The sequence below is a fragment of the Amphiura filiformis genome, chromosome 7 (genome assembly GCF_039555335.1).
Source record: "Amphiura filiformis chromosome 7, Afil_fr2py, whole genome shotgun sequence".
NCBI lineage: Eukaryota > Metazoa > Echinodermata > Ophiuroidea > Amphilepidida > Amphiuridae > Amphiura > Amphiura filiformis.
The window spans coordinates 38,066,683-38,085,732 of NC_092634.1; the positions used below are offsets into that span (position 1 = coordinate 38,066,683).

At 35.6% G+C, this 19,050-nt stretch overlaps 1 protein-coding gene across 1 annotated transcript; it reads left to right on the top strand.

The window, feature by feature from the left end:
* The first annotated feature begins 5,732 nt into the window (after positions 1 to 5,732).
* Positions 5,733 to 16,855, top strand: LOC140157119 (uncharacterized). The gene is made up of 13 exons (XM_072180194.1): positions 5,733 to 5,833; positions 6,832 to 6,984; positions 7,522 to 7,847; positions 8,509 to 8,578; positions 9,166 to 9,423; positions 9,555 to 9,869; positions 10,253 to 10,349; positions 10,720 to 11,816; positions 12,045 to 12,368; positions 13,045 to 13,328; positions 14,000 to 14,146; positions 15,663 to 15,837; positions 16,229 to 16,855. Exons 1-13 carry the CDS (start codon positions 5,782 to 5,784, stop codon positions 16,786 to 16,788), a joined length of 3,858 nt encoding a protein of 1,285 aa, XP_072036295.1. The 5' UTR covers positions 5,733 to 5,781; the 3' UTR covers positions 16,789 to 16,855.
* The last annotated feature ends 2,195 nt before the right edge of the window (positions 16,856 to 19,050 follow it).

Sequence of the window (19,050 nt, forward strand, 5' to 3'; positions counted from 1 at the left end):
CCCCCCTGGCACAATTTAATCGATAGGTCTATTTCCAAAACAATAGTACCTGAAAGGGGGTGACATGTGTATAATTCATGCTGTGTTACTGGAAACACATGGACAGTGACGTACCACATAACAAAAGGAATAGATCTAAAGAATATCGCCTAAAGGTAGAATAAGTATTTGACGCGGGTTTATTTGTTGTTGTGCTGGGTTTGTGGTTGTCAATGTAGTGTTTCTGTGTGTTCTTATCATGCTTATATCCGTAATTTGCAGGCTATTAAATGTACGGTAATAATTGGAGAATAAAAGATAGGATTTGGTCTTTTACCTATCAAATATCGTGTCATAATGGATGGGCTGGCCAATAATTTGAGTAGTGGATGCCGGCGCAGCCGGTATCCACTACGATTTTGAATTGATTCGACTGGCGCAAACGTAGATGTTAGCGATAAGCAAATCTCTTGAGACAATCTCTTGATATTACACCGTAGTATTTCTGGAAGTTATAAACTTACATTGCATGAATTTTGTTGGTGACGATGTAATTATTGATCACACATTAATTATGGTCATAATACAATCCTTCATTTCAAAATTATAAGTTTTGGTTTCGCTTTTGTTCAGAAACCAAAATCAAGGGATTAAAAAGTAGAGCAGATCTGGTCTGCAATCATAACGCTGTTGTGCTGGGAGGACACGGTATAACCATAAGTAAAATAGTAGCTTAATCGTGCATAATTACTATCGGCTATTGATGATCTTTGAAATCTGATTTAGTCTTACTTCAGTCGTAGGTGGCATACTTTCATATCATCGTATAATTACACCCGAGTTCTAGGCCTAGAAATCATGCGCGTGTAATGAGGGGGGAGCTTTGTTTGTTTGATTGAAACATAAACGATGCATGAGGATGGAAATGATTTGATTATGAATTACTTTATTGTCCCCGGTAAGCACAACCCATACCTCTTACCCAGGCTCCCCTCTACCCCACCTCTATAACCTCCTCTTCCCTAAGTGTCTCCTTTCCCTCCCTTCTCCTCGCCTCCACCTACTTTCGATATCTCCTCTATCTGGAGATCTCCTTCCCCTTCCCTTTCCAATGCTCTCTCCTATCTGTTTCTCTTTCTCCCTCCCCTTACACCCCCCCCCCACACACACACCCTCTTCTCCTCTCTTTCTCATTTTATAATATCTCGAGTAATAAATAAAACTCGCGATATACATAATAGAGAAGTGTTTAATAGTGTCTATTCTCAGGGTATTCTTTTGTTATATCGGTGGAAATATTTCGATGGTCTATATTTTTTCACAGTGAAATAAGCCATGGCTATTTCCAAAACTAAATAACGCTTTCAAATGTAGATTAACTTGTGCGATTTCTCTGCTCGTGAATATTGCACTGTGAAATTTAAAAAACCTTCTTTTGTATAATTTGATCAAGGTAACTTCAAACCTGATTTCCGATTACATAACAAACTGAATTAAAAACCGAAACGGCTTGCTACAAATTTTAAGTTTCTAACAAAGAGTACAAACAAAGATATCGATAGCTATCGATAATGACGTCACGCAAGAGCTTAGGCAGGATAATAGAAAACCACGTGACCAAAACCAAAACCAAAACTAAAACTCAATATTTGAAATGGACGAATGTAGGCATAAATCAATTTTCCTGGGTGGATGTGGAAGTAAGTGTGTACCTTCCGTCGGATATTTGTGTAGCCTATATGTTTCACAATATAGGTTTGCTTGCCTCTGTCTGTTTGTATGCACAATTTTAATTATACACACAAACAGACAAAATTAGTACAAAATAAAAGAAATTACAAGATCTATAATGAAATAGTACAATAGAAATGCAAAGCATATTTTTTCTGATAAAGACATGGTAGCCAGCTTAAAATCATGTAAATAATAAATCATGCAGATGCTTCTTATTGTAAACTTCTTAATAATAATACTTATGTGCCGATTATGTGGTTTGTGCTTTTCAGAGATAATAAAATAAGATATTGTTAAGATATTGTTAAGATATTGTTTATTATATATTTTCTGTGGTGAATCATACGTTGTTGTTCCTATTCATCTTCTGTTCAGAAGTTGCCTAGATTTTTAAATATTTATATCTATTTTCTGTATTGAATCATTCACTCATTAATTTTGTTTTTTCTAAATATTGCTTAAAGAAACACGTCCTTTAACGGTCATCTTTTTAAATGCATAATATGATATCACTACCGATACAGATACTGTGAGCTTGAGAAATAAATTGCTTTTAGGAGATTTCCAGAATAGCATTTATAAAGCTATAATCGATTAAATGTGACGTGGTATATCAAAAAGAGACACCTTTTGGGCAGGTTATCAATTTTGAGTGTATTTTTAAATATAGAGATATTTTGCTCTACAGCGCCGTTTTCTCCATTGAAATCGGACATTAATAAGCGAAGATATTGAGTTCGAAAGTTATGGTATTATAAAATTTGAAATTGAGATATTGGCCTTATCCAAATTGTGAAAAATCACCCCGAGCAGATTTGTTGTTATTTCTCCATTTACGATCCTACCCAAAAGTGTCTCCTTTCGATATATTACGTCACAAAAGTTTTTGTAGTTTGTCAAAATTGCACAATCAATCATTTTTGACATATTTCTTTGAATACCTAATTGGAGAAATATAAACGTTTTGCAACATCTACGATCAAATGTGCATTTACACTCCATGTAATTATTGTTATAGTTCTTGTTTATTTGTTTGTTCGGAGCTTCCTAGCAAACACAAAAACGTTTTAAAAACGTTTTAAATAAGTTATATTTTGGCTTTTGGTTTAGGTAAAAACGTTTTAATAACATTAAAATGTCGGGTTATATAAAGGTCATGATAACGTTTTAAAACGTTTTGTATGAAAACACACTACAACAATATTTTTAAATGTTTTCAAAAATGTTATTGTAAACTATTTTTGCAAACATTTTTGCCAAATATTGTGTCAATACTTAAATGACATTATGTTAAAATATTTGAACCCAGCAAACACAGAAATGTTCTTAAAATGTTTTTTCAAAACCTTTTAATAACATTTAAATGTCGGGTTATATAAAGGTCATGAAAACGTTTTTAAAACGTTATTGAAAATATTTTGGGCAAACAATATTTTTTCAACCCCCAAATAACATTCTGTTTAGAATGTTTTGTATCAAGTTTTCAAGAATGTTTTTGGTTTGTTTTTATAACGTTTTTATACCCTTTATATAACCCGACATTTAAACGTTTTCTGACAACCTTTTATAACTTTTTGCGAATGATGTCGAAAACGTTTTGTGTTTGCTGGGTTGTTTGTTGGTTTTGGCCCTTGTTCAGTACTATACTATACTGTCAAAAAACCTTTCATTAATGAAATCCGATATACCGCACTGTTATAAAGAATATATTTCATTTGATATTTCATACTGTAACATACATTCACCAACTTTTCATTATTTCTGTTTAGTAAGTAAACAAAAATAAATGATTTCATCCCGTTGTTTGTATTATTTTGTTAATTAGAGTCCAAGATTACGCACAACCAAAAAAAAACCCAAATTTTGATTTCTTGCTTGAAAATCATTCAAACCTGCAAAATGAGTTATAAGTAACATAAATTGTAACAATATTTTGTAAATTAAATCAAATACTGGAACTAAAATTTGCAACTCACTTTGCTACGTTGCGTCCGAAAACATCGGACTTCGTCAGGCATCTGATTGAAGATGTTGTGATGACGTCAGATGTTGTGACGTCAGACGGCGAGGAATGTCTCGTAGAGTAATCTAGTTTATGGCATTACCTGTGCTGCCCCGGACTGTGGTGACTCCTATGTAGGCGAGACAAAACGATCTCTAAGAGCGCGATTGATTCAACACAGGCGCCCTAGCTCCAGCGAAGCCCAAAACTCCGCGGCTTACAACCACTGCAACAAGAAAACTGAACATTTCTTCAACCCTGAGGAAGCGGTTATTTTAGATAAGGAGGAGAAGTGATTTGAGCGAGGAGTCATAGAATCCATATGGGAGAGAGTGGAGGAGCCTGCCATTAACAGAAAAGGACTCCGCTTCCAGTTGTCACGTGCATGGGACCCGGCGTTACGAGACATTCCTCGCCGTCTGACGTCACAACATCTGACGTCATCACAACATCTTCAATCAGATGCCTGACGAAGTCCGATGTTTTCGGACGCAACGTAGCAAAGTGAGTTGCAAATTTTAGTTCCAGTATTTGATTTAATTTACAAAAATAATGTTTTGAACTACTGGATGAATAATCTACACCAAGATATAAATTGTAACAAATTTGAATAATATACATTGTTATTGATTTCAACACTTTTTGCCAATTGTAATATCAAATTCTCGAAGATTTTTTTGCATAGTTTATATTGTTTATATTATCATGGTTTGTGTTCAGCGGTTTTTGGTAAGTAATAGTACTGGCAACTGACATGCCCTGGTAAGTAATGGAGTATGAAATAGCGCCACTCAATAAACCCTCTTTGTTGTGCCAGGTGGTGTGGGAATCAATGCACCATTCGAATTTACGTTTTGTCAAGCAGATTCAATGGTTGAAGCTAAGTTTGAAATTTAGATATAAGATATAATTTTATTAATTGACTATTTAAAAAGTCAAGATCAAATGGCTGTGTCAGAAAATAAATGATATAATACTGATATTAAGTAGTGATTAAATATAAAATATAATACACACAATAAGTGTACACACTGCTTTAAAAAAAATGCACTGTTAAAGTGGAAGGATAGCTTAAAGACGGAAGTTAAATAATATTATACATTTACTTGTATTTATGATAGTCATGGATAGTTAAACGTCACTCAATAGCGTAGGGTTGACATAACAGGGTCAGAGAGTCACGAATGGCTGCGTTTATTAATTCATGTAATTGTATTTCCTCTACTGCTGCTGTTATCCCCCTTCGTCTGTTTTTTCCTCCTTATCCTCCTCTTCCTCTGGATCAAAGTAATCCTCACGGTCAAGCCAGTATGTGGGAAGGTTACATTGATGTCAGATACTAGTATCCCCGTCCTCTTCTGTCTCTTCTTCTTCTCCTCCTCCTGCTTCTTCCCCTTCTCTGTTTCTTCCCTTCTCATCCTCCTCACCCAACTTTACTCCCTTTCAGAATACAAGAAATTAATTGCAATTCCCGAAATTATTGGTATGCCTTTATGAACTAGGAAGGGGAATTTCCATACAGTCAACAAAAAAGGTCGACCGAAAATTTTCAAAGTTTGGAAAATCCCACACCAAATATAAACATTTCTTTATTGAGGGGAGTCCCATAATATTGTTGTGTAAATAGATGTGAACTTCCATTATTGTCCACTGAACTAAAACGATAGATAACTTACAAACTTGAACGAGAATCACATATCCCACAAAACAAAGTAATATTTTTGAGATCATATTTTTACGTCACAATTTTCTTTTAAAGAAATATGTGCCAATCTACAACTACTGGTATAAAAGAAACAAATTTCAGTAGCAATATTTCATGGATTGTCATTAATAATCAAGAAGACTCTGATCTTCCAACTGTGAAATAATGACAAAAATGTTCGAGCCTACTTACGTTTCGCAAGGAATTCTGGGATTAGTAACATGTGGCTTGTGTTATTTAACCTATTACGTTTGGGTATAAGGAAGTTAAAAAATAGTTATATCTAACTTGCTTTTGTTTATAGTTGGAAAAGAACAATTAGCGATCGTCGTTAATATGTCCATTATAGGCAACGGAAATCATGTTTGGACGTTTACTACTTTTAATTGTGTGCATCAAATGTGTATGCTCAGGTATGTAATGACCGAAACTTACTAAAATGATGAGATGGCATAATGCTATTCAACTTTTTGTGTGAAATTATTTTGTTACACCCTTTTTTCCTGTATTTTATTGTTTTAAGGTAACCCTCACATTTATTATTTTTTTGCATGTTGTAAGAAAAGTAAACTTGAACATTTTGTTTGTAAATATGGCTTTTTGTGTATTTAGGGAATATGTCAAGGAAATCAACTATGTCACTACAGATAGGTCTACACTGCAAAAACTCGGGTGTTAAAAGTAACACCGATTGGAGTCAATAGACTCCAAGGGGTGTTATTTGTTAGCACTTTTGGGTGTTATTTTTACACTTGGTGTCATTTGTGATTTCGTTAATTATCATAATTAAGTAGAGAAATTAGCTACATGTGTATTTGAATGGCGCTTCAACTTTGTCAAAATGGTCAATACTGTTGTTTTCCTTGTTTTTGCCAAGTTTTTCATTTCAAAAATACCTAATGATAATTTTAATGACTTTACTTTACTTTTAAGAACTTTATACACTATTGTTTTTCTCTTTCGCTGGGATCACTGAGCAGGCCTTTATTTAGAAAGTATCATATCCCAGAAACCTTGTGCCTTATGTCCTGTATACAGTTAGTTTACACAGAAAAAACCCCGAATAATTTGCAATATAATTATGTGCTGTCTGGTTAGTGTTAACAAGTTAAAAATCCAAAATATTTAAAATAGTTTGCAAAATAATATGTAATGTTTGGTAAATGTTAAAGAGTTAAGGTCCCACGATTAAAGGTAAGGATATAATACTGCTTGGTATAAACGGTATGTTTAAATTCTGCAACGTTATAATAGTCTATTTGGACTTTTTCAACCCCCTTATGCCCCCTGCATAATATAGGTTTTAAATAATACACAATGACTATGATTAGACATAATTAAAATAGAAAGGTATATTACTTTCACAAACTTTTATTCACTTTAAACGCTTATTTTAAACGAATGTTTATAGTGAGCATATCACAGACTCTGCAGCCTCCGTGCGATTTGAAAGATGCATATGGCTACGAGAATATTCCTAACAATGTAGATGGTCATGACTGGTTTGTAGTTTCTGGAACTTCGTCCCCTGACAGCATACCGACTGGTGATGCCAACAGTACAGGTATTTAAGAATGTCATTGAAAATATATATAATGATAAATTGATAATTATTGAAACATTACAACACCAATAAATATATTATGGACTATAAGGATTCAAAAATATTGTTTTATGTGAAAGAGCTTATTTGCATAAATGCCAACTAATTATGCAAACATGCTAATTAAAGGGCGACTTGACAATATTATACACATATTAGAGGTAAAAAATGGATTTGAATGGAACAATACATATAAAACAATAAAATACAAAGATAATTAAAATACATGTATTATGAAAACCGTATGTCCGCTTTATTAATGCTCAAAAGTCCAAAATACTACTCGGACCGACAACAATAGTTCGATTTGCTTCAAACAAAAGGCATATTGATCAGTGCGCTTTGCCCTACTTAATGAATCTGTTTCAAACATCCTTATAGCATTTGCAAAATGTGTCATGATCCACCTTAATTACAGGTTTTCGCCCACTTTTTAAAGTGACTTTTACAACACTCTTGCTGTTACTGTTGATGTTGTTTTCTTCTTGTTCTTAAAAGGGAATTGCTACATGTTGCATAAGCCAGACAATGCTGACGAAGGCGAAACTGCACTCCTGTTTTCTTCATGTTATAGCCCAAATGACCTGATTAGCAAAGACATTTCACTTCGATTTGTTCACGTCACATATGGACAACATGTGGGTGCTCTCAATGTTTATATACGTCAAGGGTGTGTCAGACTGCCAGATTGGCCGACATCTCAACTTTCAATGGAGGATGATCTCATCTGGCATGTCTGGGGAGTTGTTGGAAGCCAGGCTAATGCATGGGCTGAAGTACAATTGACACTCGATGATAGGCCTTCATCAGCTGGTTCTTTTCAGGTAGGTAAAAAGAATTAAAGAGTGCATACTTCCTGAAATAGTATGACTCTCAAATGCATCGAAGCTTAATATTATGTTATCATAATGCAATTCTGCAAAAAAAAACGAAGTCGAGGTTTCCGCTTTCGCGATCACTATCAACATACTTGTATGAATACAGCATAGTGCAATACAATACGATACGATACAATACGATACGATACGATACAATACAATACAATACGATACGATACAATACAATACAATACAATACAATACAATACAATACAATACGATACAATACAATACAATACGATACAACAATACAATACAATACAATACAATACGATACGATACGATACAATACAATACGATACGATACAATACAATACAATACAATACAATACGATACGATACAATACAATACAATACGATACGATACAATACAATACAATACAATATGATACGATACAATACAATACGATAGGATACAATACAATACAATAATACAATATAATACAATACAATACGATACAATGCAATATATTACAATACGATATGAAAATTTGTGAAACGCCAGTACCCAAATAATAATTATTGAATTTGAAATGTTATAATATAAATAAATAGATAATTAAGTCCGAAGATAACAATGAACTATTGTGTCTTTGTTACTTTCCAGATATTATTCGAAGCTGTTGTTGGGAATAGTAGTCTTAGTCATATCGCCTTAGATGATATAAGCATTAACGGTAATTAAGATTGATACTTGATAGGGTCAGATATTATTCTGTGACGTCAGTAACCTGAATGACACGAAGGAGAAGGAAGAGGAGGAGGAGGAGGAGGACAAAAATTAATAAAAGGAGGGTGTTGTTGTTATACAATATGCACAAGCCATGCCAATAAACTTAAACTAATATATCAAATATAAACAGTCTGAGCCAAGAAGGCCCTCAAAAAGCATACTGGCATTAGTGAGAAACAGAAAGAACAAAGAAGGAACACTTCCAACAAGCAGATAACCAATTTTACTGTTACCCTATGGAGATGAGACATGAAATGAAAGTTCTTGTCAGGGTCATTGTTGTTGTCGGCGTAGTCGTTGTTATTGGTGGTGGATCGATAATGGAGGTGGTGGTAATGGTGGTGGTGGTGGTGGTAGTAGTAGTGGTGGTGATGGTTGTGGAGGTGGTGGTGCTGATATGTTTTAGTGCTATTGTTTTTTATGGGGGCGGTTGTAGTGGTGCTGGTGGTGCTGGTGCAGGTGTTGGTGCGGATGCTGATATGTTTAAGTATGTCTCTTACCTTAAAATTTCACTCATCTTATTCAAACCAGGCGCGACATGCTTTATGGACACAGATTTCTTCTGCGACAACAGTAGCTGTATTCCTGATGATTGGGTATGCGATCAAAATACCAAAGGTGGTCTTGTTGACTGCATTGACGGTACTGATGAAACTGAAACAACGTGTTGCGATCCCCGGACCTTTTTCATGTGTAACAATGGCAGATGTATCGAAAGAACAAAGCTATGCGATGGAGTCAGGGATTGTGCAAGACTTGGTGAAAGCGAAGATGAAGCTTATTGTCCAGGTAAATAACCTTTAGTTCTTTAAAAGGAGTGTTTGCAGAATCATTATTGTTATCATAATATAATCTGGTTCATCGTAGAACTTGTTGAACATAATTTATATAACGCAGAGTTACATTTTTATATCATATAGGATCAACAGAGGCAAGAGCAGAAATACCTACAAGCAAGCAAATGAACACGACGAATGCGATTAAAACTCCTACAGAAAACAGCACTCCAACGCAATCTTCGGAAAGAGCCTCGATTTCAACAGAAATACAAGCAAAAAACCCACGTGTTACCACGTCTTATGCGTTAGTCAGTCAAAGATTCGAAAAAGACGAAAGTGAGTCATCAAAGACCTCATCATCTACTACCGACATGACAACAACTGTACGATATATGACAGGAGTTACCATGAAACGTGCAGCAAATAAGACTTTTTGTGACAGTTACGACATTATAGGTAAGTTGCAGGCCATTCGAATTGTGATATTTTTCTCTCATTCTTAAAATATTGCAAGGATTGATACTAAGCCACCAAACTATTAATCCAATAATATAACCCCTATAATATAAAAGGCAAACAACAGGTACACTACCAACAGCAACAAGCCGGAGAAAGGGCCTGCATCTCGTGTGAGATACAATTATATATAAGAGTTCCAACAAAGTTTAACAGGCCAGTGTAAAGTTATAAACAAAGCTTTCGATGTAAAATAATCATCTTCTAAAATCGTCTGCCATAATATAATAGCTGTACTAAAATCACCAAAAGTTTTTGATTTTGTGGGTGTCTTAAACACCATAGTCTGTAACGTTGGACTATATCATTATCTTTCATTTCAGCTATATTTGATAATTGCACTTTCATTGGTATCTTCATGGTTATTGCCATCATATTCATAATAGCTGCCATCTGTCTCTCGATATTCACATACAACAGGTAATTGTATTGTCTAAACAACTAATTATACGCTCGTAATAATAATTAAAAAAATACGGTGACAAATCCAGGATGAGATTATAGTCATTTTCAAATAATTATATCACATAAAAGTATGAAACCGGTGCTTAAATACTTTAATACAGCAGGTGATTATTGTGTCAAACCAAAATAATGATAGTCAAAGAGCACTCCCGCAAACTCGCAGTCACAAATTTTGTCCACTCAAAGTAATATGTATACGACTTTTCTAAAATCATAATAAAACCATTTGGTATTGCACGACAATTTGCAACAATCTTGCTATATAGGCTACGAACACCCTGGATTGATTTTTATTGAGCTCAATATTTACATTTTCCTTAATCAGATATTTTGCTACTCCACGAAAACCAAGTGTAGTTACTGATTCATCCTACGTAGAAACGTTGAGTAACGTTGAGACTCATCAAGATCAGAATGGATTTATAACCACTTCTCCTGGGCTCGTGTATGCTGCAGTAATGAAGACAATTACGCAAACAGGACAAGAAACAGATGGACAATGTAGTCTCACATTCAATATTGATCCCCATGGCAAGAACACTCACGAGACAACATCAAAGACAAATGAAGAAAACAAGAAGACAGAAATAGATGAAGACAATCATGATATAGATGCATCTGTTGAAATTGCCACAACAGGACTGAACGCAACAGCTGGTAATATGGTTGTAAACAATGAAGAAAATGCGTTACTTTCAAATGACAAGCCGTGTAAAGCTGAGCAACTTGAAAGACCTTACAGCGGGTATTCTAGCATTGATACTAATCCATCTGAAGGATCTGCAAAGTCTCCAGCAAATCGTATGTCTTCCGCCTATGAAGATGTTAATTTAGGTGACCTGAAGCCGTCTGAAGAACGTCGTCCAACGTTACCTGGTGGGCATCCGTCTCTTGAAACTCTGATAGAAGATAAACCCGAGGTAACTATTCTGTCCAAAAGACCAGCTGGGGTTATACCAAGGCTGACCTCGATAGCAGAAAACGTATCAAATGAGAGTCAACATGGTCAAGAAGACATATCACTGCCAGAAAATGTATACAGCGAGTCAGATGAGGTACAAAATATGAAACTGGATTCAGATGTCAATAAAAGAGAACCAGATAAGAGAAAATCTAGCTGCTATGCTAAGATCAATGATAACTCAACAGTTCAAGCTCAAGAAGGCCCATATGTAGAAATCACGAAGACACAGTCTGAAACACGCCGTCCCACGCTTCCACAGGGGCACCCTTCTTTTGGAAAAACGCTAACATTTGAGGATTCCTCAGATGCACATTCCATTGATACTATTGAAGACACTGATATCATGGATATGGAACCTTCTGATGAAAGTGCCAATGGAAGAATGACAGGACAGTCAGAGTTCAATGATGATGCAAATCTACAGTGTGAAATGGAAAGTGATCAAATTCAAAATGAAGGTAAGAATGGCGACAATGATGCTACAGATTAGGGCAATAATTGGGAATACAAAATGTAACCTAGTGCTAATGTTCTGTCAATGGGGCGTTGTTCAAAGCTACAAGACGCTTTGCCCTTAAGGTAGCACACAATATATTTCTGATAAATATAATTCAGCAAGTAGCATACCAAAATACCATTAATGCATACGAATATTGATCTCTCCATGAATAAAATTACTATTTCAGAAACAAACAAGTCTTTGTATTGCATACATCATTCGGCATTAGTTGACCATAGGAGTAAGGTAATAGAGGTACCTGGTACAAGCGTCATACTTGACATTCCTGAAGGAGCTCTCGCTGATGGTGACGCATTTGATGTAGCCTTATCCGTTTACTGGGGTGACGAATTTTACCCTCCTTTGGAAAACAACCAGTTCGTCATTGGGCCATCAGTTTGTTGCGAACCACACAATACCAACTTTTTGAAGCCCGTCACGCTAACAATTCCTCATTCAGCTGGAATTATTGCTTCTAGAAATATCACAGTGTGGACAAATACTTCACAACGTAAGAATAATGTCATTTATTTTAACATAATTGTCAGTGTACTGAAAAAAAGTAAAATCAAATCATAGTTCATTGTAAAGATCATTTTACAAAATGTTCACATCTGGATCACTCGTTATCACTCATTTTTAAATTACGTATCGCTGAGGAGAGGGGCCAGACAGCGTGGTACTGCACAGTTGACTAACCATGTATGCCGCTCTCTGTAGCTTACTTAGGGGCGCACCATTAGATTCTCAGGGGGGGGCATGGGAGTTTGGGTCAGGCAGAATTTTTTTTTTCGGCGGCGAAGTATTTTTTTTTTCAATTTTAATGTAAATTTTTATACAAAGATTTTACTTATCAGTGAGGCAAAATTTTTTTTTTTTTGTCTCACTAGTGGGCAAAGTTTTTTTTTCGTCTCACTAGTGGGCGAAGTGGTTTTTTCCAAAAAACTCCCATGCCCCCCCCCCCCTGGAAATCTAATGGTGCGCCCTTAATCGCGCTTATTGAAATGCTGCTCTTTGGCTCTTTACCGTCTGATCCCTCACCTCTAATTCAAGAGAATCATCTCCCCATCAAATTATGCCCAAATCATAACGATATCATTTGTGTGTTTTATCATAAAACTGTTACATAACGGTACTTCCCTTTTTATTTGTGATCTCGATTTGTATATACTTTTTATCTATGTCAGAAATAGTAGGTCTATCACATGAGAAATGGCGGCTGTTACTTGATGGAGTTGCTGATCATAATTACGAAAATGTGCATGGGGAGAGGATTAGTGTATGTGTCACAGAAAAGTCGGTGAAAATAAGAATATCGCACTTCAGCTGGTTTACAGCTCTGCTTTCGTATTTCACTGGTACACAAGCCCTACAGATGGCAATGATACCATATATGAACCCTCCTTATTTAAGGGATGCAGATATTATCTATATAAAACTCTATGCTCTACGAGAGGATCAGCCAATGGAGGTAATGCAACTATTAACTGAATACAGTCCTCATTTTCTTAAAAATAAATACACGTACTTGTTTGTCTTGGGTATTACTTTTATTTCCATGGAAACGCTAATAACACAATTTCAGATATTTATGTTCTATAAAGGCCATCATCTCAAAAGTGGGTATGCCGACATGTTCCCAGGTTTATGGGCCATATTGAGTCATATTATAATCATCTTTATTAACCAAAGGGAAAAAAACATACATACCCCCAAGAACAACCGAGATCCATACCAATCTCAGGCATTATGAGGGAAATCACAATTACAAAAAAAAAAAGAAGAGATAATACATCATGGTGTGAAGAAAGCAGTTAAATAATTTCTTGGATATTCTATTCGTAGTCATGTCTAGAATTAAAGATTGAATAAGATGACATGAAAAAAGACTTCAGTTGACGAAAGAAGGACAGATTTCTTTCCAGGTGATATAGGTGACATAGTGATCACATGTTTTCAAACCTGGTCCACGATTGTTTAGAAATAGTAAAATGAGAAAATGAAACTAAAAATCAAACAATTATTCAAAAGAGTTATTTTGCTTTCAATTCAAAGCACATTGAAAAACATTACAACAGTATCCTACCGTTCGCCTATGTACACTACGCTATTGTGTTTCCTTCTTTGTTCTTGCTAAATTAGTGCATTGAAAGTCAAGAAAAGAAGGTATGTGGAGTACAATGTGGGGAAGTGACACCCTTTTTGCTTCATTTGAATGAGGCTGATATCATCTGTCAAATGAAGATCATCAACGAAGGGAACAAATGGAATCCGATGGAAGACCAAACGGTAAAGAACCAGAATAATATACCAATAAATTGATAATGATATTACTACAGGGTGTCAAAAAAAAAGAGGCCCCTCATTGCGCCCTCTTTTTCTCCTATTTCTCTTATTTCAATCGGCTCACAACTTTTGAAGATATGCCCTTTTGAATAAATGTACCCGTTTTTCACTCTGTCCACGGATAGCAAACAGAGTGGTTGGGATGGCTCATGCTGTGGAATGGTCTGTACGGTCACCAGACCTCACACCACTTTTTTTCCTTTGTGGCAAAATCCAAGATATTCGCAAACGTATTACTGAATGCTTTCGCAAGTATCCGGCGCACAAGGATGGTACGCAACGCAATTGATGCAATGAGGACCAGGGCTGAAACCTGTATTCGCCAAGGAGGCAACCAGGTAGAGGGCAGAGCAGCACAGTAAACTCACTTCAGAAGAACTAAAGACAAACCAAACAGCCTTTTAGGGCTACCTTTTATCCTTAAAAGAGAAATGACTTATGTTGTAAATACAAAAAAAGAAACCAAGAAACAACAAAGTAAGAAAGTAAGAAACATAACAAAACAAAAAGGCATAAATAACCAAGAACAAATAAGTAATTGCAAGTAAAGCAAACGAAGTCCCATTCGGCATCCATTTTACCCACAAATTAATGACACTATTAACAAAATCCATTGCCCATAAACACACCGGTAAAGCCCATTCCATAAATAAAGTTATTTTATAAAGTTATCATTAAGGAATGTTTGATACTCATGCATGGTATGTGTACTCCTTTTCAATCTTTGAAGTAGCGAAACCTTCTCCGTGGACAGAGTGCAAAACGGGTACATTTCTTTAAAAGAGTATATCTTCAAAAGTTGTGAGCCGATTGATATAATTGTTTTGGTTTATTAAAGCTAACGACTCAAGGTTTTTTTACATACCAAAACATATTTCATCAACTTTTCAGAAATAGGAGAAAAAGAGGGCGCAATGAGGGGCCTCTTTTTTTTTGGACACCCTGTATATAGATGTTGATGAAAGTGATGATGATCCCGATGGTCATAAGCCTTTTTGAAATATGACGGGACAAAAGGAGAGGGCGTACTTTGAAGTCAGCTGTCTTTTGTCAGCTGAGAAGCATACAAAAGATTACTCGCTTCAAAGTACGCCCTCTCCTTTTGTGCCCTCCGTATTTCAAAAAGGCTTGTGGGAGTAATGGCTATTGATGTTGGTGTTGTTGTTTTTGTTGTTAGTATTGGTAGTGGTGGTCCTGGTGCTGTTGTTGTTGTTGGTATTGTTGTTGTTGTTGTTGTTGTTGGTGGTGGTGGTGGTGGTGGTTGTGGTTCTGGTGCTGGTGCTGGTGGTCGTGATGGTAGTGGTGGTGGTAATAGTGGTGGTGGTGCTGCTACTGCTGGTGGTGGTGGTAAAAGTGGTAGTGGTGGTTATAGAGTGGTGCTGCTGATGGTGGTGATGGTGGTAGCGATAACGATGTTGTTGATGTAATGATAATGATGATGATTTGTTGTGCTTTTTAGGACATATCGTATGAAGGGATACGACATGGCAAATACGCTAAGTGTACCTTTACTCTCAGAAAAACCGATATGGATGTGCTCCGCATAAATGGTCAGATCAACGCTCATCAGGCAGAGAAGCACATCGTTAAAAATGCAATTTTTGCAAGTCAGATGGTTGCCATTCCTAAACGAGGTAAATGCCATTAATAGTAAAAGTCATACCCGGACTTTAAACACTTTATCGCTTCATAACACGGCCTCATACTTGAATGAAAGTCATACTTTTCGTCGGACGTTAACGCATTTTCATTTTAAAAAATCTTCTTCATTCAATGATGAAAGTGATTCTGCCTAAAGTACAGACAGGAAATTACAATAACATATAAAATACAATATACAAAGAATATAAGAAATTAAATTGGTAATATACAAAAAAGTATTATTTCACAAGAAAACACAAGTTTTTTATACCTGTATTATTTGCAATGTAATGACCTAATAAATACTTTAAATGTTGGAACTGGAATGTTGCAAAAAATGGAATTATAACGTCGTTTATACAATATCAATTGTTCCTATTGTAGTCACTGATGATAAACACATACCACAACGCATCGCAGAAGAACCAATAATGCAACAACACCAACAACTCCTCGGGAATGGTTGCCCTCAAAGACCTGTTGTGAACAGGCCAACACCCCTACGATCTGCACGTCCCCAAATACAGCAATCACCATCTACATCACAAGGCAGGGACGTCAATATGTCTGAACGTTTGAACTCTGGAAATGGTGGAAGTGACGGCGTTCATCCCACAGAACCACCTCTTCAATCCTTGCAGCCCTTCAAAATGAGAGAAAGAGGTTCCCTTACTAATCCTTTCCTTGAAATAGTTGCCAGAGGAATTCTGCCAAAATGGAGAGATCTTGCTTTCAAACTAGGATTCAGTGATGACGATTGTGAAGATTTTGAAAGTGGAGATAACTTTCCAGCAGCTTTCTGGCCAGCTTTTAGAATGCTTGATCATTTTAGGTCTAGGCTAAGTGAAAATGAGGTCAGACATGGCAAACGAATTCTAGCAGACGCTATTCAATCTCTCGATACGAACTTACATGACAAAATAGTCAATTGGGGTAGCCGATAGAAAACGGCTTACACCAACAGGTGTTGAACTTTTTTGCAGAGGTTGGATTTTTATTCTAAATTCGGTATACATTATTTAATCAATCAATTCATTCATTCATTCATTCATTCATTCATTCATTCATTCATTCATTCATTCAAAACTTTATTTAAATACAGTAAAATCAGATTCAACATAACAACATGTTCTCTCACTGATCAGTATGTACACACACAAAATAAGTTAAAAATAAAATTAAGGCGAGGTATAAAAGACAATTCAGTTATAAAAAGCAACACTGTTAAATCATATAGAATATATGCTATATAATACAAAGCTGACAACTAATGAGACGATTTAAAACTAAAATAAAAGTAAAACTACTAAAAGTATTGCAAAGGGTAGAATTGATAGGAAGATCTTCTGGAAGATTTGCGTAAGTCCCGGGCGTTAGTATAATCATATAACGCAACAACTGATCAACTTAAAACTTGGTATGGTGATAGTATATGGTGGCCTGATGTGCTGTATAGTTTGGTGTCATGTTATTTTCATATTTATATTGTTTGTATTTACAAAGCTTGTTATTTACACACCTTTATGTGGGGGGGGGCACCATAATTACGAACCACGAAATTCTAGTTCATATGCGTTATGGGTTTTTTTTTTGTGCACCAGTATGTAGTTGGGTTGATATGGGGGTAGGGGTGAAAAGTGTGTTATTGTGGTGGATGTGTGTGTATGTGGGGGTGTGTATGTGCACTGCATTTGTTGTAAATAAGACATAATTATATAAAACAAGTATTATTTTCATTTTATATTAATCATCTTATGTGTCTTATACAGGGTGTCCCAGAATGATCTGTACCGGGAAAGATGGAATTTTTTAGGTATGAAGGGCATGTTGAATGGTCATATTGTTTTGCATTTTAAGTTCTACATATATTTAGCTTTCTCAGATTTTTAGATTTTAAAATTGGACGTTTCTAGTAGAAGTTATAGAAGATTTCGTAAAATGGTGAATTCTAAGTTTTGACAACGCAACCTATTTTGAAAATCTGTAACATTACTAACCGTTCAGCACAAAGTTATTTGGAAAAAGTTATGCAGGTATTTTAGTTGTGCCCTGTTCATATTTCCACTAAATAGTCGATATCTATCTATTATTTATGACGTTACGAAGCAATCATTATATGGAATTAAGGATTTGTGGCCTTATCCCATTCTCTCTTTGGCGGTATAGTTTTAAATAAAGTTATTGTGGTGTGAGGTCCATGTCATTTGAAATGCTTGCAGAGATCGAACTGGTTGTGGTACAGAAAAGACGGCTCCTCAATTTACTGTACAGTAGCATGGAATTCTTTCAAAATCTTACTGGCAAACCGGCAGACACAAAGAAGATTCATTAGACGATAGTGCATAACGTAAAGAAGTTTGTAAGAATGAGAAAAAAAATTGGACATAGTGGTATGCAAAATGAAGGGGCAAATCTTCTCGTTCTATTGGTGGCATCGGTATTATTGTAGCTTACATGCTTTTGAAGGTAGAAGCCAAAAGGTGGTACATCACTGATGTTTTAAATTCACTTCATTTTGGAAAGCTTGCTATCAACGGATTTCGTTAAAATTTTGGATATGTGTTGCTAACGCATTAGAGAAATAATGTTGATATGTAAAATGGGAATAAGTGGTTCCTGATGGCTTCATGAACTTGGTGATTTTCAGTGCTCCACATCTATCAAAAACGAACTGGTTAAAATGCTTCTATTTTCAATGTTGAGCTATATTTTGTATTTTTAACTAGCGACATTATTTCACTGAAACTTAATTAAGCCATAGGTAACAGGTTACCACAACCATACTACAGCAATGTTGAAAAAATTGCATTTCTCGTCACCTATACCCACCATATTTCGTAAGTGCGTTAAGCTTAAATTTGCGATTTTGGTAACTATTTTACCTTTTGTTTTCTAACCCATTTCAACTAGGAACTCCAAAATTGATACAGTGATAGCATATTTTAAGCGGAGTCATATCATTTGTAACTTACCTATGATTGTCGCTATCCAAGGCAAAAAAATCAAATATTGTGTATATTTCCATAGAGTTCTGCACGATATACGGTAGCCGAATTTTGACACACGACAATTTTGACAAGTGTTCACCCACAACCCATTGCGTTATACGAGTTGCCGAGTTTAGGTATATATTTAGGTATTTTTAAGATCAAATTCCGGCGTATGTGGCAATCCCAATACGGAGCCATGGAGAAGGAAAAACAAAT